We start from the raw sequence: 25,862 nt of genomic DNA, 5'->3' as shown, positions 1-25,862 counted from the left end.
TTTATCTTATATTTATGTACCAATATTCCCAAATATATTAAAAATAAAAAATAAAAAAAATAATGCACATTCATAAAAATTTAAATATTTTGAGTAAAAAATAGAAATTAAAATCTTCTATCATTTCAACAGCTTCCCAGTTTCAAATTTGTATAAACCCGCGACCAAGCACATCCCTCCAAAGTGTGCTGATCCCCAAAAGCACGGGGTCTGAAAACACGCGACCCCTAACTCGCGGCAAAGCATTTCGCCGCGTCCCTCTGTGTATGATGATGACGGTGATTATTGTGAAAGTACAGGTTAGGTAGGCCTCCTCACCGAGCGCAAAATAAAACGAGTTTCCCTCTTGCCAAAGCCGGCATCACCACGCTTTTGCCTATGGCAGCATAATAGACCCGGCGCGCATTGAGAGGGTGAATTTTGAAGAGGGAGGTTTTCCATTCGGTGACGTAAAAGGGTGCAGCAGTTGACTTGATGCTGCCCCGGCTCATTATGCGTCGGACTTGTAGCGTCAGTTCTCTGCTCTGTCTGATATTATTTGAGCAGTGTAATGGAATAAAAAAAGGAACTATAGAACGCATAAAGCCGAATGATTATGGTATATGCACATGCATGATGAATTGGAGTGATAAAACTAAAACGAGAGTGAAAGCGGTGGCGGATCGGGTTTGCTATCGGGGGCATCAAGCTTCAAACTTGAGCATGAGCAAAAGGCTTAAAAATTTAAAATAGAAACTTTTGAGAACATTAGTCTGCTCCCAAATCGTAAATATTAGGAAACAGATTTTCTACACAATTTACTGTTTCCTAACAACTTGGAAAATACTAATATCTCTAATTTTTTTTATTTTTTTACCATTTTTAAGCTTAACGGCGCTTGATATAATTTAAAAAAATTTGTTTTCAATTTTCAGGAAATATTAATATAATTTTGTAGATAAACATAATTATGAATAAAAATATATTGAGTAACCCAATCAACACTTTTCAGCTGGAATATTAACTTGTAGATTTAAATTAAAACCGAGTTTTGGAATAAATTAAATAAGATTTTCTAAAAATTGCAAAAAAAAATTGGTGATAATATTAAATTTTTTGGCCGCATCTATGAAAATTTTTATGTCTTGTTGAGGAGTTATGCAATTTTTCACCCCCTATAACTAAAGTCATTCGTCCCGGTGTCAGTAAAATTTGCATACGTGCAGTGCTTAACGTTCAAGTCTGCCCAGCACCTATACAGCTGAGCAAGCTCTGAGCGCATTATTAATACAAAAAATAGCAAAGCGCGCGGGCGAAAATAAAAACTGCATTATATTAAAAATGAAAGCGAAGCTAATCCAGCAGTTATGAACAAAGCACCAAACGCACACCCGAGGCGATAACAGGGTTGGTAACGCGAGGGTGTTTTTTTGTTTGTTAATCTCTGACTCGCAATGAGCCAAACTCTTTCAATATAATTTTGAATTTTTTACCAGCGAGTTGCACAATCGTAATTATCTAGACGGAAAGAGCGAGTGAATGGATGGATGCATGTGCGTGCTAAAAGGGGTAACTATAATAAGGCCATACAGTAGAATTAATGGGTGTAAATAAAATTTTGTGCGAGATGTGCACGTGTCACTCTTGCCGGTCGGCCCAGTTGGTTGGTTTAATAATTCCAACTGGCCGCGAGATGGATGTGCACGTGAAATAGTTTTCTGAATAGCCCCCACGTAGAGCACAAAAAGACACTCGCGCTCAGACGAGCTTTTATTGTTGCTCCGATGCAAATTCCGCGAACCGATGCACCGAGTGTTTGGTAAACCATTAAAGGATTTTGTATTAAACGCTTTTGCGTACAACTAGGGTGCAATGCAAACACCCTTCTCAACACGAAATCCTGCGGCCCCCGGCCGACTTTCAACCCTTCACTCGCAGTCCCAGCATGAGAAATCACTCAGGTTCCCCCGAGAAAAATCCGCCTGGAGTGGGAATCGAACCCTCAATCTCCGGGATGGAGGGCAAGAGCATACTCCACTTAGCCACTGGAGACGACTTGGTAAACCATTACGTATCATATGGAGATGGGCAGCCGCGCCGCGCCATTCGGACTCGGTGCAGCGTGAAATTTCATTTTTTCAAAACCTGGACGGCTTTTTTGCGGAGTAAATCATTCGCGCTGAACGATGCGAGAATTCTCAATCTTTTTGCGATTCAGACACTATTTAATTCATACTGGTGCTTCTTTTCAGTTAGTGAATTTACTCTTCTGCTTTTAATTCAACTAGAGACTCTTAATGCTCTCATTGTCCAGCTTCAATTGAGATCATATAGGCTCATGGCTATTGGAAAGGAAATTTAAAGAGGCTCAGAATCTGTGAAAAAATATATTTTGCTTCATAGATAGTATCTTGTGTGATAATAAGCTGCTTGTTTGGATAACTTGTTTGGCAATATTGCTTTGTCTCTGTTACATACATATCTGCTTTGTCAATATTTAAATAAATGGAAAAAAATCGAATGATTTCTTTCAATGTTTTTAAAGTATAATTAATTTTTAGTGATGCAAAATTGGAAAAAAGTATAAAATGTAAAAAAAACACATTTCCGTTTTTAGGGTGAAAAAAAAAATAATGTTTAAATTTTGTTTATATAACTCTTGAATTTAAAAATAATTTTTATACAAAAATATTTGTCCCAGAGTTAAAACTATTTAAAATTAAAACAAACTAAAGTGAACTTACATTCTCGAGCGCACATGATCTCCGAGAGTTTGGTCGGGCCATCGGGCGTCGCGATTTCGCACTTGAAGTCCTCGAGCTTGAACTGAACCCATGAAAAATATATCCCGAATCACTGTTCACTCATTGTACGCCAAACTTTAGCACACCACACGATCACAATTTAATTTCAATGAATGAATAAGACACATTTTGATACACTGGCTCAATCAAAACAAAACATTCGACTGGAAGTTGCCAGTTGCCGGCCGCAGATGGCAGTGTGATCGTGTGATTATTGAGTCTGATATATTCAAAAGATGTGCGTCAATCAATAATGGCCATGGAGCTACTGGAGCCGACAGTTCATTCTGAATAAAACTTTTAATAATTGATAATAATTATTAATTATCGGGTGTTTATTCAAATAAATGACTTGTACGCTAGATTCCGATATTATTTTAATTTTTTTTTGATAAAAAATTTATCAATATTAAATTTATATTATGGCTAAATTGGCTAAATTATTAGTAATATTAATATCAGCAAAATTATGGGTAGAAAAATATTCGGCATCCGCAGGAGGACAATTTTGGTTATTTACAGGACAATACAAAAAGACGATTGGCCGCCATTGAGAAGCAACAAAAAATGTTTTGTTGAAAAGAATCAATAACTTAATTTTCCAAACTGCCCTTTATATTGTTTACATTAATCGGATTACGACGTGAACTTTGAATAAAATGATTATGTCACATTATGTGTAGTCATCGTTTTCATTTGGGCAAAAGAAAATATTTGAATATATTGATAAAAATCGAGGCCCAACTTGATAATAAATTTTTTAAATGTGATTACAGACTCTTTTGACTGACGCGCGAGAAGACGAGATCAAATCCAGCTTGCGGCGGTGGCTACAAACAAAGGTCAAGAATTGGGGGCACTTTGTGGTGATACTCAGGGGTGCGGGTGGCGCGCACGCCGGATGGCGACTCAAAAATGGGCTGTGTGGCAATAATAATTTATTTTTTCGTCAAAATTCTGAGCCCTCAATCTTTTGCACTTGTAGATATGCAAAATGACACGGATGAACCGCCGCAAAGCCAGTTTTTTCTGACATAGATAAAAACTCCCTGAGCCGTCACAATTAACGAACGATGGATTATTCCATATCAACTTGAAATATTCTAATTACAATAGTGTAGTCCTCTAATTGTTAATTTTGTTCCTCCAAAGAGCACCTGTTCTCATTAATTGAGCCTGATATTTTCCTGAAAATAGTTCAAGTCAAATAATGTCTCAATTTAGCTGTGGTTTTTCAAAGCAATAACAATAAAACATCACCTTGGGCGGCGGTCTGTCTCTCTGATTAATTTATTTTCCATTTCACTTCTTGTCCGTTCAGCTTTTCTGTTGTGTGTCGTTTGGACAAACGAGAGATGCTGCGAGAAAGCTTCTGTGTTTGTGCAGCCGAGCTCGCAGCTCCTCCACTTATTTATTATACATACACCAAAAAGAAATAAAACTGCTTGTGGAGAACGAGAGTGATGCACCTCGGCTGCTGGTTTTTGTGCTCGAGCTGTTTTGGTTGGAGGCGATTTTAATTAATAAGAAGAGCGCCCGTGTGTGTGGCGTCGTGTGGGCTAATTAATTACTAAATAGATAGCAAATTAAGCAGCCCGACTGCGTGCTCGGAATATCAAAATTTGTACTGTGCCTATTATAAATATTCGGCACCCAAGGTCGCGTCGAAGTGATAATTAGTATTCCCGAGGGGGAATAATATCGGTTGATATTCAATTTGGCGCTCGAACGTTTGCAAATTGGAAAATAATTATTGCGGTCTGGAGTGGCTCTTGTGAAATTCGTTACAAATATATGAGTGGGGTAGGAAACACAAAATTATATAGAGGGATCTGATGTTTTTTGTTTGACTTGCTTATATGCATCAAGTTACAAGAGTCCTCTTGGCGGCCGCATTGTTGTTCTGAAAAGTTGCATTTTCAACAATGCGCGACTCGCCAGAGAGCCCCTGGCTGCATTTCCTATTACGCTTCGAGAGGCTTTAACTCTTTTTCGCGGCGTCAAAGAATAATGGTGTCTAGCCGGGTGTGTCACAAAAGGGGGCAACTTTTGCACATCCGATTTATTAAATAACCATTTTTCTAGGCCTTATTTTCTTTTCCATTATGTCTGGGCACGGATTTTTATTGTCTGCCGGAAAAGAAAGCGGCTAGTCAAACCTGTTCACAATTTCTTCGCGAGCAGACTAACCGATATATTCGCCGCATTTTTTTATCTCATGGGCACATGCAGCTTATATATGACGGATAATGCCATTTAAGGCATGATCTTTACTCGCCGCTCTGTATATGAACAGCCGTGCAAGTCCATTATCATCAGCTGGATTTATTTATTGTATTCCTGTCGCTCTCATATCTTTTGCTCTGCAATTTCGTTAAATTTATCTAAATTATGAAATATATTGCAAAGTAATAAAAAAAAACTTATATAATAAAATAAATATATAGATAGATATGCCAGGGCATACCTATTTTGTTATAATCATGAATTCGTTGTAGAAAATCGTTTATACTTGTGGATAATTAAGATAGAAATTGCATTTCAAAATCCTTCGAATTATTATTTCATAAAATATTTATGGATAGTAAGAATATGAACAGCACATATAATTTATTGATTGATATTTTATTATTTTCATATAAACCTAGTAGAAATATTAGTGTGGCCGTGTTATCATAATTAACACATTATTCAATTAAACCGCAAAAATGATCAAACGATTTAAGACAAATGCATCAAAATGTAAATTTATGGTTCTGCTATAATTATAAACGCTGCTTTGAAAATCTAGAGTGCCAAAATTTAATGGTGGCTTTTGTTTTCAATAGTCCTCCCGAGATAATCATGTGCTAAAAGAAATGCAACCCCACGAGGGGGAATACCAAATAGAATAACCCCCAATCTTTTAATTCATTATCAAATTGGCCACAAAGAGTAAAAGAGGTACTTTTAAGATAAATAGTAACTGTTGCATGGCAAAATTAAGAGAAAATCAAAGTGCCAATTCCAGCACCAGAGTAATTGGCAAACAATTGAACTGTTAATGTGTCTTTGGTGATGCTCAAGTTTGAGAAATATTGTGACAAGCATTTTTGATTTACTTGCATCTGTTTCACAGAAATTTTGTACCTGAAACCAGCATCAAGATAAATTGCTCCTTTTGTTCTGTAAAACTTGAGATTCTCATCATAATCATTAGTGGTGCCTTTGTAGATTTTTACTCCCTGTGCATTGGTCAACTCGTATTCTACATTTTTTGGCTGATAACCAGCACCTAAGTAAGCATTAAATGACATGAATTGAAATCCTAAAAATCTGACTCTCTTGTTTGTTGTGAACTCCAACCAGGTGTTGCCAGCATTGCCTCCCCAATAGTTGGCCTGCAAATTCAGCCATGTTGCATTCTTAAGAGTAATTCTAGATTTCTTCTCAATGCTGAAGTTCTTTGGCAAGTTTTCCATTGATCCAGTTGAAATGCTCATCATGATGTTCAATTTCTCTTCAGCACTCAAAATGCAGTTTTTGTTCTTCAAGCAGAAGTTAGCAAAGTCCTGATATTCCATAGAGAGGAATCGGATTTTCTCCAGAGGTTTGTTGATGGCCTCTCTCACCATCGCATCTGATGGGTTTTCAATTCTGTCCTTCGTGTTTGCTTCACCCCACCGATAAAGACCTTCGAGCAAGGCACATTCATTCTCGATGCTGAGGTCTTCCTGGCTCAAGACATCTATGACAAGGTCCAAAGTTGCATTTTTCCAATGGGAACTTTTTAGCACTTCTTGTGTGTTCTCAGAAATAACCTGGAATGTTATATTATTAAAAAAATTGGTTGAACTACAATGGAGGATAAATTTTAATCACCTTCATGCACCTCTCCAAGCCTTTCTTGTTTCCAGCCTGTTTGAAAATTTTATGCACAAAGGCAACATTTTCAGTTGATAGATCCTTTAGGAACAAGTCTGCAGAATCCTTGAGGCTGCAAATTTGCCACTTGTCAGCAAACTTATACACTTCAGCTGCAATCACTTCACTTTTGAAGTCTGTTTTTCGGCCATACACAAACCTGAAGATTTTTAAAGATGCAAACAAATTAGGAACCAATTAAGTTAATAACACACAACTGAAAGTTTATTGAACTTTTAAAAATTTAGTTTAATATTTTGTTTTTGTTTTTAATCTACGTACCTCATAGCAGTTTCAAAAACTGCGGGTGGTGTGTCCTCAATCAAAATTTTATCATCTGGTCCTTTGCTTGCTTCTGCAAATTCTCCATGAAACATAACTTCAAAAACTTTGCTTGCAACAGACAGGACCAGTTTGTGGCATTTGAAGACCTGGAGAAAACCATGCATTATTATGTGGGGATTAATAATAAGGAATAAATCATTCAAATCTAATTGATAAATTTTTTAAATATATTGGTGGAGTTTAATCAATTTTATGTGTGTAAGAAAAAAGTATCTATAATGATTAATTCATTTTATTTTTAAGTGTTTTTAAGGTGTTAATCGGTGTCAATTAAAATTTTTATACCTTCAGGTGAGATGCATTATTTGTAGGTTTTGGTGTAGCTTCCACTCGGAAGGTGCAGTCGTACATGGACGAGGATTCAAACAAATGAAGATAGTCTGTGGGCAAATCTCCAGAGCGCTTCCATTCTTCTTTGTCAAGCGCTGCAGGTTTTGATTTCTTGCTGGCTGCTGGTTTCGGATTTGACTCATGGTGGCTGCTCCTGCTACGCGTTTTTGGCTGAGAACGTTATCATAAATAATTATTATCATGTTTCATTAACATAAATACTTCACAAAATAATTAACTAATATATAATTGGCAATGGGAATATGTGCAAATACATAATAAACAGCAAAAATGTTTTTGGTGATGTACCAGAAAAAGAGGGTCATAAAAACCGACATAAAACGAATCAGAATTATGTATTATTGCACGTTTTGAATTACTGAAATACATACCATACAAATTAAGAACTTATTTATTTTTGAAGATGAAACTAGCCGACAAATAGGGTGGAGCCGATATCCGATTTTAAATGCATGAACAAATCAAGAGGTTATGATTTATCGAGATGACAAAAAAGTAGTTATGTAATAACAATAAAAAGCAGTCTCCTTCCTACTCTTACCATTTTTTTATCCGTCTGATCTGAACTGATTGTGAGTGGACTGGAATGAAGAGGGAAGAGTTGAAACTGAAAAAATCTCTCGAAAATTTGCCAAATAAGAATGCAGGCGGCAGCAGGCTGATAAAATGCGGCCGACGGCGTGACGCGTTGGCAAGGAAAGATCCGCAAGATGAGAAGATGAGTATGTTATGTAGTGCTAGTGAGTTAGAGTTAGTGAGAGCGAGGTGAGAACCGAATTATGTCAACACAAAACACAATTACACACACGTTGCGGCGCGATCGCAGCGCCTGTCTGTGAAGGTGGCAATAAATTATAGCATAATTATAATTAATACATATTATTTCAAGTTTCAAGCCGGAATGGTATCTGGTGTCTGAGCATGTTTGTGCATGTTTTGGGCGTAAGAAGGGCGTACAGTTACACATTACAACATTGAATTCAATTCGTTTGTTCTCTTTTAGTTGTCTCTGCTCTTTTCGTCTTTTCCCTATAGCCTAGCAGTACCCTAGTGTATCACAAAATGTGATCGATACAAACAGAAATTAAAATTATAATAGATAAAATATTTATCAATAATATCAATATAATATTATATTATACTGCTTAATTAATGTATAAATACATAAATATTATGCTAACGTTCGTGTGTGAAAAATATCAATGGATTTTAAATTAATTTTAAGCTTCAGCACGATTTTTTTCATTATTTTATGTTAATTTAGCTCACGACATATTATAATTAAAAAAAATTTGTGTTACGTAAAATAAAATACGTTTTATATTCTCGGATTTTTAAGCGCTAAATTAAAAACACCACAATTTAAAATTCGCTTTCAAATTTTTTTTTATTAGGAGCATTGAGAATTCTAAATTGTAGTTTATTGGTTGCAAATGCAGAGAGTATGGATTTAGACGCATAATTATACATTATATTTCCTTGAAACACGTTAAATCGCGAAACAAATTTTTTTTCTAACATAAGAATTATCATAATTTGTTGACTAATTCCATGCTTCATTTTTTATGTTTCTTCATTGATTAAAACAAATAACAATCAGGAATATTTATTATACTTTCCTATATACAAGACATTAAGGCTGGCAGAAGGCAGGAACTAATTATTGTATTGTAACTGTAACTAAAAGAAATCTATGATGGGTATGATCGTGCCAGTTATTATTATTAACTTTAAAAAACAAGAAAATTAAATTTTGGGAGATTTGCCTTTATTCTTCATATTTACGAAACGGCAAGATCCAGATAAAAACACAAAGCTATTTTCCAAGAATCACCGAGAAACACCAAGTGCAATAACCTTAAAAATGTAATCTAATAGGTTATTTTGCACATATTTTGTATAATAGTCATGCAACACAATAATACTAACCAATAATCAGAAAGCCAACAGCAGCACTACTGTTCCTGTTGTGCAGTGTAACAGTCAGGCTTTCCTTGCTAATGCTCCACTCAGAAAATGATTGATGAAAAAATGTTTGATCTGGGAGGCTTGCAAACGAGTGTTTCACAGATAATTGATATCTAACTCCCTCCTTAAGAAGTGGTGGTTTCTTTGCTTTGTAGTACTGGAGTTTCACATCATAATCTTTAGTAGTTCCTTCCCAAATTCTCTCTCCCTCATTGGTTATTTCAAATTGAGAATCTGGCATAAAGTTGCAATCAAAGTGAGCAAATGACATGAACTTTAATCCAAAAAAATGGATATTTTTGTTAACACTGAAATCTATAAAAGAAGGGTGTACAGGATACCCAAATCCCCTGTATCCACTATGAAACGTCAGCAAATCGAGCCAAACTGCTTTTTTTACATTCACTCTAGGTTGCATCTCACTGCTGAAGTTTTCAGGCAAATTTTCTGCAGATTTAATTGATATACTCATAATAATGTTCCACTTTTCTTCAGCAGTAAAAATATTGTTTTTGTTTTTTGAACAAAAGGCAGCAAATTCTTGATGTTCCATTGAGAGGAAGCGGATCTTCTCCAAAGGTTTTTTGATGGCCTCTCTCACCATGGCATCTGAAGGCTTCCCAATTCTGTCCTTTGTGTTTGCTTCACCCCACCGATAAAGACCTTCAAGCAAGTCGCATTCACTGTCGACGTTGAGGTCTCCCTGGCTCAAAACATCCATAATCAAATCCAAGGATGCATTTTGCCAATGGGAGCTGCTCAGCACTTCTTTAATGTTTGCGGACATCACCTGAGACGTGTAATATTAATATTTATTTATAAAGGCAAAGAAATGAATGCAACAAAATACATTACCTCCATGCATCTTCCTAAGCCTTTCTGATTTCCTGCCTGTTTGAAAATTTCGTACACAAATGCAACGTTTCCAGGCGATGGTTCCTTTAAGTACAAGTCTGCAGCGTCCATGAGGTTTTGAATCTGCCACATGTTGGCAAACTTGTACACTTGAGCAGCAATCAAATCGTTTACAAAATCTACTCTCCGGCCATAGACAAATCTGTCAACATTTAATTTGAATTTTAAATTAATGAAATGAGCAGCACGTTCTTCTTTTACTTCAGCTAATAGTTACCTCATAGCAGCATCAAAAGCCATTGGTTCTGTGTCATCAATCTTGATTTCGTCGTCAGGTCCTTTGTTTGCCTCTGCAAAGTTCCCATGGAACATAGTTTCAAACACCTTGCTAGCAACAGCCAAAATCAGTTTGTGGCATTTGAAGATCTAAGAAACATAAAGTAAACATGACAATCATGAAAGCAAAAATACTAAAATAATAATAATTTCATGAGAAATTTAAATTGATGTTAAGAGATATATTGTTTCTCATCACTAAATTAATTTGGATAAAATTTAACTGTCAAATAGAAGATATAATAGGAGATCACAATTAACAAACTTTGCTTGTCGTCGCAGAGATTCCCACTCGAAAGGTGCAGTCATACATGGAGAATGATTCGTAGAGATGCAGAAGGTCGGAGGACCAATCTCCTGTACGCTTCAATTCTTCTTTTTCCATCTGTAGTACTTCGGAGTCCAAAGATTTTTCCTGTAATTGCACAAATAGAAAAAAAATTTTCCCTTATTATTATTTTGCATGATTGATAAAATAAGAGGATAATTATTGCAGTAGTTTACATTATGATATTACACGAAAAATTATTTAAATGTGTTGGATTAATTTTTCTTGGTTTTAAAAAATCTACTTAAAATTTTCATTCCCTAAAAAATAATATCTTAGTTGCTGGGTATATAATTGTAATGATTACATATCTACGCAGAAAAAAATCAGGTTTATAAAACATTTCTAAATTAACACAGCGCTCACGCATCTGGCATTTTTGGCGTAATTAAATTAAATTATCTAAAATATGAATGTGGTTAGAGAGAGAATACACATATTAATAATTATTTAAGTATTATTAGTTTACTTTTTGTCAGTTATGTATAGAAAAATTTGGAACTTATGTACACATACATACGCGATGATGTTCTGATGTCTGATTATTTTCATTTTTCTAATCCAATCCAAACATCCAGCATCGTCAGACTCGCCAACTCTGTTGTCCTGTGCGATTCGCAGTGCGATTGTTTCTTTATCTCTGTAAAACAATGAGGTCGTCACTAGCAGACCAGATCAGTGCGACCAAAATCAACTGCAGCTGCAGCAACTGAAAGTGCGCAGAGCAAAGTCAGCAAAGTAGGTATGTAATGTATAAATGAGCAGAGAGCAACATGAAAAATTTGGCGAAAACTGCATGCCAGCAAGGATTGTGAAGGATTGGGTGGGGACTGGGGAATGTGGGAATTCGTCGAATTCGATCACTCATCATGGCACCACAACGCAAGTACACGCATGTATATTAATTTTGTTACATTATGTTTCGTTTGTGCGAGCGGAGCATTGGGCTTCAATAGAATTTCGAGAATTTCAATACTGAAGTAAATTCCATACTGGCTCTTAGCTGCCTCCAGCCTCCAGCAGCAGTCCAGCAGACTATACAAAAGCGCAATAAAGTACAATATGTGCTCAATATTGTCTGCAACTCTGCACTTCTTGCACCGATCTGGTGAAATTGAATCCCAAGCTACTTTTTTTTACGCACTTCAATAATATTTAATTATAATAGAAAAACTTTAACAATATTTAGGATATATCAACCTATAATTTTTTATTATAGCATTTTATAGAGTCTGTATTTACCTAATATTTTTTCCGATTTTTTTCTATTCACCTGCACCAAGAAAAAGATGGAAATCTACTGAAAAGATTAAGTTATAGGCTATTGCGGGCTATTGCATGGTTCTTAACGGTTCTTAATTCTAAATATTCAAATAATGGACCTACAATGGACGTTCACATGGTTTTTAATTTTTATATATTTTTATAAAGATTAAAAAACTAAAATAACATTTTTTATTCATGAGAAGCAAAATTAAACAAAAGATACATCAAAATACGCTTTAATAGCCCAAAGAGAAATAAAAGATAAAATTCAAAACCGCAATTTTGGCGCACGACAAAAACCGGTGTTACATAATTGCAAATATCCTTTCGCTCTCATTTCCAGCGCGCCTGCTAACCTACTTAAAAAAAAAGGCAGAGAGATGATCCACGCGCGGCAACCACAAAAAGCCATCCTAATTGCCACCAGATGAAATAATAATGCTTCGTTTTTGTCTCTTTGGGTCGCGGTGGAAATAAAATGTAACAAAAATTATTACCAGCACGCGGAATTCATAGAAATACAAATGCATGGGCGACGATTTCATTAATGAATGAAGAAATAAGCTATGATACGAGTTGCGTTTTGCGGTGCCAAAATAAATTCCTCTCTCGGAGCTTAATTGTGTTTAATTGAGGCTGTTTGGTGCGCAGTCAAAGAGTGACTCGCCGCGGGGGAAAAATCCCAAGAGCTCACTTTCTTGGCTGCTCCTTCAGGCTCCGGTTAGCCTTGCTCAAATCTCTAACACTCGACTATATTTTATGTTTGTGTTCTTAACTCTTTTCAAGAGAGATTACGCCGCGCGGCGTTTTCATACGACGGCCACGTGCCCGGCGTCTTTTAATAACATGCTTATGTTTAAGGAGCTGCTCACATATTTTCGATGAGAAACTCGGTGGCTTTTATATAGTTTAGAGCTGCGCGCGGCCTCTCCGTGTATCTCTTTTATATGAAAATATTATAAAAAGCGGTAGCCTATTATCGGCCGCGGCTATTTAACGTCGAGAGACCCTCTCTGCTTAGATGAGCTTTTTCTCTCTTTCAGAGAAGCGTTTTTGATATTTTTTTTTCTATTAAAAAATTTTCCAAGACACGTGCTGGGCTGACGGTTGATGCCTCTGAAACGTTTATTATTTTGATTAATTTGGAATTAATTGTTTCAAACAGCCTCCAATAAACTTAATAATTGGGTCCGACCTCACGAAAATGATGATGATTGTTTATATGCAGCGATGCAGCTTAGGTTCTGTTCCGTCAGGCACAAAATAACGTGGATACGCTGGGACCTCAAATTTAATATAACAGTATAATTTATACATATCATTTTAAAAGCTGGCTGGCTGAATGAATTTGTTTTGATTTTTATTTTCGTATGAAATTATTGAAAAAAGGAAGTGCCTGGACGTTTAATTTTAATTTATTATCACTCCCTGCCAAAGTTATATAAAAATAATTTTTTATTAAAAATATGAAAATATAATGAAAGAATTTCACAATTGTAAGAAAGTTATCACTCTTTTTAATCACTTACCTGCTATGTTAATTTGGTTTCGAGAATTGCATCGTAGGGTAAAGCAGAACTGATTTGCATTCATTTTGAGAATGGAAGAATTTACATTTGCCTTCAAATTGTTTTATTTTTAGTTAAAGTTAAAACTTTTTAGGATAATTTTTCAAATAATATTGCAAATTTAAGACCATTTTTTTTTAAATTTAAATAGATATATTTTTTATTTTCCTGCACTTTGGTGAAAATTTCTTTGGGATCATCAATCCTATTGTCACCCTGTTTGCTGACGTGTTGTATTTGTGATGGTGGGAACATTTTGGGATTTTGTTAGAAAGGAATTCAATTAGCACGCCGCGCGGTATAGCCCTTTTTCAATCAATAATAAAAATTATAAGCGAACATGCTCGGCGCGCTTCTTCAATCAAAATGAGCCTCGATTTGAGTGAGCGAGCATGAGCGTCTCCACATCATTAATTATCCTTTAACACCGGCGGGGTGTCACAAAAGATTTGCTTCCAAGGATGGATCAGAGTTGTCACGCGTCTTGAAGGGGGTCCCTTCAAAAGCGCCGCCGCCCGCGCACCTCTGCTTAATTACCTTTACGTGCCGCGGCGCCCTTAAACAATCGCACCTTTTTCCACGATTTCGTCACACCTTAATGATATTTACCAACCCTTCAAGAAAAGTACACAAAAATTCCACCTGTGTGGCAGGCAAAAAAATCCATGGAAAATTTTATACCTTTTTCGTGCAAGAGAGTGGTAATGAAAAAACCTTTTGCCGAATTATTTTCGGTTACTTTTTTCCCCACAGATTTATTCCGAACGGGCATCAATCAAAACGTCAGTCTCTTCGTTACATTTGCACTCTTGGTAGTCTCGGTAGCAATTAAAGATAAGGCGATTCAAATAATGTTAAAAATAAATATATACCCTTAATTACAAAGTGCCCGCCATCGGACTGGGCAGAATTTATTGTTTATCATTAAGGCGCATCTGATGAGATGCTCACTTATGCTCGCTCGTATATACTTTTTATTTATTTTATTGAACCTTCAAGTGCGCGAATACGTGATACTCTATAATTTATTAAATCAACATGCAATAATTATCAATTTAAATGGGAGCCGCGCATCTTGTTTCAGTGCTGGCGTGCATAATTTGCAAATCAGTTCTTCGTTGACAAGAAAAACCCTCAAGGCAGACGGATATTTAAGCGAATTAAACTCTCAGTAGTGCATGCATGAATTGCAAAAAAGTCAGATCATCTTTATGCATTGAACGGTATTAAAATCCCTTAATTTAAGTCAGATTTGTGAAGCGTAATATATCAAATTAATCAAGAAAAGGAAAGGAAAGAAAAATTATTGTTTGAATTTCTTGAAAACATTATTTTAAGTTCTGAAAATATTCTATTTGATAATCAAATTGTTCTTACAATGCGGCCTTCAAAGTATTAATTTCTTCATTTTAACGTTATGAGAAAAATTAGGAAATTTTTACTAATACTTTAAATATTTTTCTTATTATTTTGCTTCATAATGCTTTGAATACTTTTATATTACAAATCAGCTACGTGGTTCCACAGCTTCCACAATTTCCGACCTACCGCACAAAATGCACTTTTAATGTTTCCATTTCCCACCTCGAAAGTAATAGCCTTTGAACCCCTTTTACAAATTAATTCGCCGCCCTGTTGCAATCTCTCTCCCAGATGATTTAAAGACTTAACCCGAAAACCCTCAAAGTATTAAAACCTCTTTACGATGATGTAATTTGACCTGCCGCCTAATTTCTCAAGTACTTTTCTTTACTCCATAGGCCGAGAAAAAAGATTGGGCAATAAACCCGCAGAAACATCTCAATGGACCGCACGCGGAAGAGGGGTGGCGAGTTATTTCAAACCCGTCGGGACTCCTAGGTGGTCGCGCAATTATTAATTAGCGAGATGTTGGTGATTAGTCCCGAGTGCGTGTATCAGTCGAGATGATCAGCCAAGGTAAAGTTGCAGGAGCGAGAGGGCGAAATCGGGGAATTCCTATCTTCCTGGAAGAAAAACCGCGCGCTCGCGAGCCCATTGAAAATATCTATCTTTCCACTTAACGAAGGGTTTCTCTCCGATTTTTGTGCTGCAAAAGATGAAAATAACTAACTATAACCTTGCCGCAGACAACGGCGAGCCGCGCGCATTCTTTCCCCTCGTCCCCGGCGCGACAATTACGTCTCTTTCGATGTATAAAAAGTTGATTTTATACCCTTGACACTAAATTACAGCAGCCCTCTCAAAAGTCTCAACACACCTGAATATAAAAGTTAAAGGGTGCGTGGATTTCCAAATTTAATGATTATAAAATAGTGCTCCCTGCAGCTCGCCACTGAAAAAGACAATTTTGTATGTGTGGAGTGAGAATACATTTCTGACTTTATTTTTTACAGTTATATGTTTAAAAAAAAATATATGGAAAAGACGAGAAAGTCAAGACACTCTGAGCAAAAGCTAAGCTGTTTAAAAATTAATTTAAAAACCATGATATGGTCAGAATTATGGATAAAAGGTCAAAATTTGGATATTACATAATAAACGGTATGAAGTATTCGGTTTTTAATTTCATTTATATAAAAACACTAAGTTTTGAATCAGAAAATTATCAAAAGAAAGTTTTTTTTTGTTTTTTTTTATATATATATTTTTTTTTCACATATTCTGCGTTTATTAATTTCCGTGTGACAAATAAATACATAGGTTGATATTTAAATTTATGCAAATTCTGCTTAAGTTGTCTTTCACTGAAGCGGCGATAAAATTTTAAAATAAACTGCGTCAACTAAAAAAATTAAGATGCCATTGAAATTTTTAATATTTGCTGTGCATTTTTTATTTTTTTTTTAACCTAGAACAATGCTTTTTTTTATTATTTCAGCAGGTTTTTTGTAAAAAATCTGGATAAATTTTCTTACGTATTTTTATATTTTAAGCATTTCTTTCTTCAATCTAACTGTATTTTCTGCGATGACCAACTGATCAATTGTAAGAATTTCTTCAGATGAAATTATTGATAAAGATTTGTGTCCCAACCCACGCGTTATTCCTCGTCTTATTCTCTCATTTTGGTATAGTTTCGTTATACAGTCCCTTCGCTTAAGAGTGTCCTTGGCTTTTCTCGCGGCTGATGAGAATGGATGGTCGTTTTTTTCCCGGAGGCTGCACAAAATACACACACGGCACAAAAAGAATCGTGCTCTCTTTTGATGATGGAGCGCGCGGGCTCTTTAATTCACCTCCATCTCTCTGCAGAAAAGAAATAATCCACACAACCCCGCGGCCATCACTTATGATAACCAGCACCTTCCTCTTCATTTTTGCACTCAGCCTCTCTCGCGTTGCTTCTTCTTATTTTTAAATTTTTTCCCCAAAGGATATCACACACCGCCCAAAACTGCGAAAAAAATTACACACACAGGAGATGGATTGGGTATCAAGTTGGACGGTGCCTCCTCGTTACTGACCCGATTAAATTGCATCCCATTAATATTACAGACACATTAAGGCGGTTTATTATAATATTCAGCAGAAGCCACGAATGAAGCAATGAAATTTGCATAAATTGATAAATTGCCACCTGTTTTTTTTCAGCCACTCTTTTCCGAATGCCTCCTGCTGATGGGCGCCGAATGCCTTTTAGAAAATTCCTGACCATGGGCGGAATTTTTATTAATTAAGGCAGGAATAGCTAATGACAAACGAGTGCTTTGATTGGCCTGTTAAAAATATAACTCGCATAATTTCCACATTAATTTTGAAATAACATTTTTAAGCAATGCGCCTCTTCAAAATTGCGATGAAATATTTAAATGAGAGACTGAAAAATTTCAAATAGGTTTGAATTATTTTCATTTGTATAGCAAGGCTATATTTTTCGTCTCTTATGCAAACTGACGGGATTTATCACTTTATTTAAACTACTGCTCCATTTATACCTTGTACCAACACATTACTTTTGCATGAGCTCCTTAAGTACACATTTATACTCAGTGTGCGCGCCGGTGTCTCTCATTACTCTTCAAGTAAAAACTGGTTGCACGCTCGCGCAATGATAATAATTTTTCCTCCGCCACCATGAGCAGGAATCGCAATTTATACATAAAGTCAAAAACAAAACCGCAGTCCAAATGATGCGCACTTTTTCTTTGACTCTTCGCTGTAGGTCCAGTATGTTACTGATGTTAATCGACCCTCAAAAGTTGTCGAGACAAATCTCCCGCCTGCACGATTGTATCTCCCGAAACTGACCGTCTCCTGATGGGAGGTCAAAGTTATATACTGGCAAGTTGCATTTTATTTTGGGGCCGTTGACGCACGCAGTAAAATCATAAGCGATCGGAGGGTTGACTCGCAATTTATTTTATGTCCACGATGACCACAACACCCAAGAGGGACACGCGGAAAACAAGATTCTTATCCCGCGTCAAAATAAATTTGTAGCAGCACGCGCTCGGCGCCGCATGACAAGATTCTTGACCCTTCGATCGTCTAGGGGGTCATCCAAATTTATCAAATGCATTTTTCCTTTGACAGAAATGTGACTCACAATCAGAAATTACAGGAGACTTTTCATTTTTTTTTTATTTTTTTTTTAGTAAATCAATTGTGCGAAATTTTGCAAGCCTAAAATTATTCATTTGATATTTTTATTCAATTGAAATAAATTTAAATAAAACTACTTACAAAAATGAGAGATACATTGCATTTTAACTGCATATTGTTGACGTTTCCTTATTTAACTTATGAATTTTAAAAGCACTTGAAATGGAATATTATGCTATCAATTTAATTTTAATCCCATATTATTCAATTATTCATTTAAAAAAAATGATAAAAGCATTATAATATAAATATGTATTTTAACATTTAAAAACCAATGCGTTTTGCCTTCTTCATAAGATGTTTTATGTTTCACCAGTTTGCACATCACATAGATTCAAATTTTCTTGTTATACCTTCACTTTTTATATAACAATTAATTTATTTAATAAATATTACACCTAACAACTGCCACTGCGACGTAAAAGAATCAGTTTGTTTTCAATTAACAATTATAAACCGGAGCTACATAATAATAAAAAAAATGCGATATCAAAAATTCGTTTTAAAATCATTCTTTTTACCTCTTTTATACTCAATTCAACATTGAAGCTGCGTCCATCTAAAGCTGCGAGTTATTTTTTCGGTTATTATTGCGATTTGATCAAGAGTCTGAAAAGAGATACATAGATGTTTAGAAGCGAGACGCAAACGCAGCGTGTCACCTGTCAAAATCACTCTTACTTTCAATTGAAAAGCTGCGAGTCTCTCTCTGGTCAGCCCGCGCGCGAGCTTTTGCCTGTCCGGCGCAAAAAGGAAGGGTTGCAACTGAAAAGACCTTTTCACGGCCAAAAACATGTTTCTCGGCTGAAAAGTGCACGGCACGGACGCACGTCACACAAAGTGGTGCGGAAAACTGGTATCTCTCATTGATCGCATGATCATTCAATTTCGGCGCTGACCCTGAATTTTGTGTGGTCCTTTGAAAAAGCAAAAGATGCAACACAAACGATAATAAAAATACAACGTCCAGCAGTCACAGAGCACGTGCAATGAATGCGCGCCTCGCATTTATTTATAGATTACTGGGCGTTAGTATACTTTTTGAACCGTTTTGTGGCCAGTCATCGTGTCTCCATCCATAAAATGGAAATCTGCGTTGCATTTTTCTGTCCTTGTATAAAACGCGACCGCAGAGATAAAAAAGGATGCTGCGCCGAAAAACACCCCCTGCTGCTCGCTCGGGGACAATAAATATCGTAATGTGCACGCTGTGCTCTTTCAGCCTCAATAAATGAACGTTCTCATTTTATCAGCAAACTGCCCTTGCCTATTGTTGGAAATAAAATAAATAATGTGTGCACGTTTTGCGGCGATGCATTGAATATCGCAGTGGCGACGCGTCATCTCTCCGCACGTTTGTGGTCAGCTGCGAATCATTTTGGGATTTATGTGTCCGCCGACCCAGCCTTTCAATTCATAATTCCACGCTCTAAATTGATTTTTACCCATGACTTGTGAATTTTCACAGGAAGAAAAATTTTTGAAGGCATTTTGAACCTGCAATGAAAAAGTTAAAACATTTTTGAATGTTACTGCTTATTTCTTTCAGCCATCCGCTATTTTTTAAAATAGGTTGTTATTCATTTACCTTCATTATTTAAAAAATATTGTTGCTATAAAGCAATTATTTAAAATAATAATTCTTTATTTATAGATATTTTTGACATTATTACAATAAATATTATTTTATTAAGAAAACATTATCTCGGAACGATTAGAACCGCCACTGAATTTTAAAAATTTGCAAATAATTAATGAAAAAAAATGTTCATAGCGTCTAAAAAATTAATGTAAAATAATCTATTGCAATAGATAAAATTTTCATAACATTAAATTAGTGCAATTAATATTTTTCTCTTTTTTTTTTAAAATTTAATAACCTATTTGCATAAGAGCATGGTATTGGAATATTCTCTCCTTATTTTATATTTAGAATTTGACTACCTATATAAGAACCTTTAGGATGTTCGTGTGAAAAGGCCCGTGCGCATTATCAGCTCGCCACCAGCAGCACTTAATTTGCTGCTTAATCCTCTCAGCGGTTTCTCTCTTTCTCTCCAACAAGTTAATTAAAAGTCCATTTCGCGAAAGAACCCAACCTCCGCCGCACTGCAGCTCACTGCTATAAATACTTATTTTAAATTAAGCCTGTTGCTGATTGAGTCATATATCAATAATAATATTTTGCACCATAAAACCAAGGCATTATTACCATCGAAATCTTCGGCGGTCAAAAGATTATAAAACAAATTCGCATCTGCATTAAGTTTTTTATTCCTTCGCTTCCTTTTTATTGCGAATTCGTCCGCAGCCACTCCTACAATTTTACAAATAATATGCCACTGGAGCGTAAATAATTAATTTAATCTCTTGATGTCTACGCGCCGCTCCCGAAACGGCCTCTTTTGATTCCTTTCCCCATCTCTGTCCAAACGATGCCCTCCAGTCACATACGCATATACAAACGGTCATTCTCTTTGTTTTTGCCTCCTCTCTCAGATATTAGAAGAACACAAAACTACTTGGCAGCAAATCTAAAAATTCATGGTTGGCTAAATTCAGCAGCGTCTACAGATTTGGCCAAAGGGATGAGACCGCATTGTTATTATCTCTTTGTGGAGAGACGAAAACAGCAGATGTTGATGATGGAAATTGTAGAAATTGCCTCAAATTTCCGTCTCCATATAACTTCATTTGTGCCAGGACCCTGCCATCACCGCCAAAACCCATTATGTCGACTCGCCTATCTCTCTTTCAAAATCTCTTCAAACGGACTGTTATTTGTCACTTTTGCACCTTTCAAGCAGTCAAATTGCAACTTTCAAACGCGAGCCTTCCAAGAAATTCAATAAAAAAACATTCCTCATCTTTCGAGTGTTTCCGGATATAATATTTTTAATATATTGATCGTTTATCAAGTTAATTAAACTTTATTAGTTTTACGCCTTGACGAAATTGAAAAAAATCCTGACCACGCACAAAGGGCAACTTTTTATGCTCATGGAAGTGACTAAACAGAAATCTTTAATTAGGTTAAGGCTTTTCCATTTACCGGCATCTAATAACATACAGATGATCCCCAAGATGAGCCCCTTTTTCCTTATGGTTGTTGGTTGTGCTGAATAAAAATCCATCAGCCCAATTCAAATAGTATATTGGGCTTCCTGTGCCTCTCCATAAATGCAGCGTTTTAAATAATCACAGACTCGGCTGCGGCTCTGACTATTAACAAAAATCACTTTGAACCCATCTTAGAGGATGTTATTTATTAAATGATAATATTCTCCGATCACCGCGGCTATATTTGAAAATTAATAAAGCGTCCGACCTGCCGAGTGCCCTAAAATTTCGTCTGCTGCATCAGAAGAATGATTATTATGTGTTTAACACACACGCCGCGGCGAGTTGTGCATCAGGATATTAGGAAAGATTTCAATTGAGATGCGTGCCTTCATCAAAAGTGAAGAGTCATTATGCGCGCTGGTCTCGTGATAAATAATTCAGAGGGACAAGACGCTGTACCATTATGGTCATTACCTCAGATTCCGTTATTATTGCAAAATTCAATATTTCATTTTAAATATCGTATAATGATGTTGAAAAAGCTATATTTTTCAGAAGAAAAATGCTTTACTAAATTTAAAAAAAATATCTATATAATTAAAAATTAAGAAATGTACAATAATTTTGATTATTTTTTTTTTTAATTTTTTTGTTTACGGAAAATAAAGTTTTTTGTTCATATTTATTTACCTTTGTAGAAAAAAGTTTTCACGATTTCTTAATTGTTTTCGATAAAAACAAAAAATCTTTTTGATTAAGAAAAAATTAAAATATTCTTCGATTATTTTATACTCTTGTTTGAAGTGATCTTGTCATCTGTATCCTGAATTCAAAAGTTTAACTCTTCCTTCATGGGGTTGCTAGTTATTGAAATTGTTGATTGTACGACTAAATAATTTAATAAAATAATGTTCAATAAATTAACTGATTTTATAATATAAACTTTATTTGATTTATCATACAAGCATGAAAATTTAACTACTTACATTATGTAAGCCTGAACGAAAACAGACACCTTCACCATAACACATGAATCCGTCTGGACGTTCATCACCGTGTAACTATCGTTTGTTTTGGCCTATTCAAGCTTTCGTTACTCGTCATCACACATATACATAACACTCTCCTCTTGGGTCTTGATAAACTTTAATTCGAAAAAAGAATACGCGCGCATCGAGCGCTTTTGATAACAAATGCTTCATTTATTATTGGCTTAATGAGCCGCCCTTTAGGTCCATTGTGAGTTGCTGGCTCTTCTCATTTCTTTATGAAAGAGAGACGCGCCTCTATTGATTTGCCAGCAGACAACGTTTAAAATATTAACATGGTCACACAAAAGGGTCGGGTCCATTCAAATAGAAGAAGTGTAATTTCGGCGTCGATTCATCAAAACGATTACTTTTGTGCATTGAACATGGTCTGGTGGGCGCTCATTAATATTTTGACAACTAACGAACGCGTTTCAAATCGAAAAACCCACACAAGCACAATCAGAGGGAAGAAGAAGGAAAACATGCCTCTGGGTGTTAAATTTTTTATTGAAATAATTCTGAAATATGTGGAGAATTATGCAAATTAATGTGATCAAAATCGATACACTGCCAATATTTCACCAGATAATTTGACACAAATAATTTTATCAGCTCTTTATCTCTGAAGATATTTACGATCGCACCACGTGCACGTCTGGCGCAGGATATCAGAAATCATCTTCCTCGGCCGGGGTAAATTACACGTTACAATAAAAGCCGCGGCGCGAGATAAACGAATGCGTACAATCGAATGGCGCATGTTATAAAAATGGTAAAAAATAGCTTTGCATAATGAGGTGGGTTGTTGTTGCGTCGGCCTTTTCATTTGAGGCTCTAATCACGCTGGCCATATTTATGACGCCTTGTTAGCACCCTAGACCCTTTCTTTCTCCATACACACAAGCGAGTAGCAAACGAGCGGCAATATTTATGGATTCACTTGGCCCCCGGTGGTCTATGATTTTCACACCTCCCCGATAAATATATTGCTGCGCCGAAAATTCCCATTCGAGAGCCAATCAACGCCGAATGAATTTCGCCGCATAAATCACGCACGGGATAATCACTCGCGCCGAGATGTGCTGCGGTAAATACATCTTATTAAACTCAATTGTTTTTCCGCCACGTCGCTCGCCACGACATAAATCTCTCGGCAGCACCCGCGATATTAGAATGTATAGGAAATTTACCAAGCTGCCGCTTCTGCTGCACGGTTGCTGCGGGTTTATTTATGGTGCTATACGCCTGTCCGTAGAAGACTCCCTGAGAGAATTATTGATATGCTGCTAAAGCGTCAGCCCAGAAGAGTAACTTAAATTCTGATGCAAATCTAATCGTGTTCATTTCCTATTCTTATTTTCTAATTATCTCTAATACAAAACCTATAAAATAAAATAAAAATTAATCTGCTAATTTGACAAAATTATTCCTATATATATTTTCTCTGCAGCTCTGCAGGATTAAAAAATAGTTTATTTTTTTAACATGGCGCTCATACGTCTAACGCGATGATGAAGGGTTTAATCTATTAAATTTTATTTCTTTGATTTTAGAAAAAGCAATCTTGCAGCTTTTTACATTTTTATCCTGCAGCTTTCATCTAATAAAATTAAATTTTAAAAATGAAGATAATGTTCTGTTATAATTGTATTCCAACAATGATCACTACAATATTTATATCAAAATAGGAGATAAAAATCAGCTCCTTTTTTAATAAAAATTATTTCAAAAGATGACTACATTTTTTTCCTTTTTTCTAATTGAAGTCATTTGATTTTATAATTAATTAATGAGTAGACTAATATTTTTTTAACTATAACAGCTGTTGACAATAGTCATTGGGTTATAACTGTTAAATTTGTATAGATCCCCTCTGCCCTTAAAATTCTTTCACGCAACCCTGATTTTCCTTAACATAAGTAAAATTAGAAGAACAAAAACCTCTCATTCCGAGCATTTGATTCCATTCGGTATTAATAAATTCCAATGATGCAGAACGAATTTCGTCTAGCTGCGCCTGAGCACCGCTCTCTCGATCGTCTGCTCAGAAATCTGACATTAATTCCAACCCCTTACACGACCGCCCAGTCATAACTCAATCCCTCGCTCGCGGTCCGAAATGCAGAAGCGGCGGCAATCTTTTAATTCCTTCGTAATAATACCAAACCCTATCGCTTTTATTTCTTCCTCTCTCTGCTGTGCAAGGTTCCCAATCCCCATTTCATCTCGTCCTAAATGACTCTCTGCCTCTAAAAAAAAAAAAAAAACGGAGCTGCCGCAGTGATGCAAGAAAGATAGGCTACTGCGCTGATTTGGAAAGCAGGGATTGGGGTTCGAAAATATTTCGGCAGCTAGAAAACATCATAATAAACTTTTTAAAGTTAGGCGTGGCGTCTTTTACTGTGATAAAAGGATTGCTTTAGGAATCAATCTCTTCATTTATAAAGGTTTAGAAAAATTTGTTACATATTCTTGAGAGGATAAAAAGTAATATTTATTTATCATTTAAATCATATTAATAATTTCATTAATTTTAATTTTTTGTTAGTAAGAACAAATAATGTTGGAACAATTTTGACTGAATTTCGTCTTAAAACTTCTTATAGGGAAAACATATTTGATTGTTCTTGAAGTGCTGGCCTTGCAAATAATAAAGCCATTATTTTATTGGTACTGCACGTGCGAACGCAAATAAATCACCAAACAATAAATTGGCACGCTGCACTGCGCCGAATACGATCACACACAATAAAATATGTTTCTTTTTATCCGGCGTGCAAATCCCATTTCGCATGGCGGAGTGGAGCGGTGCAAAACTAATATTTAAATTATCTTCCATCTCACAATAAGCAAATTCAAAGCGCGGCGTTGCTCACATTCATCATTAAAATACCCTCTTGCAAATACGTCCGCTAGCTCCAAGGTGCCAATTTATATATTTATTCCCATTGGTATGGAACTGCGCGTGCAAATAATAAATAGAGGGAATTACTTTTCAATAACATGCCCTCGAGAATCAAACCGAGAAAACAAAACAAAAGTGTTCTAGTCGCGCGATTTATATTTAACAAAGCCCGAGAGTTACGTTATATTTATTTCTCCGTGTGGCGTGCATGGAAATTAAAAGTGTAAATAATTACTTTACTGAGGATATGGCAAATAAACTGGCGGGCCGAGAGCGACTTGATTTATGGCTGCGAAAAGCGGGCTTCTTGCGCAGTCGGCAAGGCCTTTCTGAATTATTAATTAATTTGGCCTGGACCTCTATTTTAGAGGAGAGGCAGGAGATTCACAATTTCGCTTAAACCTTTTTTTAAAAGGAGAGCTACGTGTTAAAGTTAATTACCAGACTTTAAGACCGATATAATAGTGATAGTATATACTTTGTAATTTTTTTATAAAGCTTCCAGTGAATTTTTGAAGATTAAAAAATATATTAATTGTATCTATTTAAATTCAATCAGTTTGACATCATCATGAA

General features: G+C 35.8%; 3 protein-coding genes across 7 annotated transcripts in view; all 3 read right to left on the bottom strand.

Annotated features, from left to right (window-relative positions):
* LOC132203191 (cholecystokinin receptor type A-like) overlaps positions 1–2,919 on the bottom strand; it is a 166,544-nt gene extending 163,625 nt beyond the window's left edge. For all 3 annotated transcript variants that reach the window (XM_059630774.1, XM_059630775.1, XM_059630777.1), the window contains exon 1: positions 2,724–2,919. In XM_059630774.1, coding sequence (XP_059486757.1) covers positions 2,724–2,765 — 42 coding nt within the window. In that variant the 5' untranslated portion in view covers positions 2,766–2,919. The remainder of the gene's footprint in view (positions 1–2,723) is intronic.
* Positions 2,920–5,410: 2,491 nt separating this feature from the next.
* On the bottom strand, positions 5,411–8,177 carry LOC132203236 (BTB/POZ domain-containing protein 1-like). The gene is made up of 5 exons (XM_059630861.1): positions 7,924–8,177; positions 7,317–7,532; positions 6,969–7,117; positions 6,645–6,846; positions 5,411–6,583 (listed from the first exon to the last, which is right to left on the bottom strand). The coding sequence occupies exons 1-5, from the start codon at positions 7,924–7,926 to the stop codon at positions 5,765–5,767; spliced, it is 1,389 nt and encodes a 462-aa protein (XP_059486844.1). The 5' UTR covers positions 7,927–8,177; the 3' UTR covers positions 5,411–5,764.
* Positions 8,178–8,776: 599 nt separating this feature from the next.
* Positions 8,777–11,618, bottom strand: LOC132203116 (BTB/POZ domain-containing protein 2-like). 3 transcript variants are annotated; one of them, XM_059630615.1, is made up of 5 exons: positions 11,380–11,618; positions 10,807–10,956; positions 10,483–10,631; positions 10,206–10,407; positions 8,777–10,140 (listed from the first exon to the last, which is right to left on the bottom strand). In XM_059630615.1, exons 1-5 carry the CDS (start codon positions 11,419–11,421, stop codon positions 9,307–9,309), a joined length of 1,377 nt encoding a protein of 458 aa, XP_059486598.1. In that variant the 5' UTR covers positions 11,422–11,618; the 3' UTR covers positions 8,777–9,306. The 3 variants fall into 3 exon arrangements, with proteins under 3 accessions (XP_059486598.1, XP_059486600.1, XP_059486599.1); XM_059630617.1 differs by having other exon boundaries at positions 8,778–10,140; positions 11,390–11,617; XM_059630616.1 differs by having other exon boundaries at positions 8,779–10,140; positions 11,386–11,617.
* Positions 11,619–25,862: the final 14,244 nt, after the last annotated feature.

Source organism: Neocloeon triangulifer, unplaced genomic scaffold (assembly GCF_031216515.1).
Source record: "Neocloeon triangulifer isolate White Clay Creek 2 clone unplaced genomic scaffold, ASM3121651v1 ptg000017l, whole genome shotgun sequence".
NCBI classification, from domain to species: domain Eukaryota; kingdom Metazoa; phylum Arthropoda; class Insecta; order Ephemeroptera; family Baetidae; genus Neocloeon; species Neocloeon triangulifer.
The sequence above is the reverse complement of the archived record's forward strand: the minus strand, read 5'-3'. Positions and strand labels throughout refer to the sequence as shown.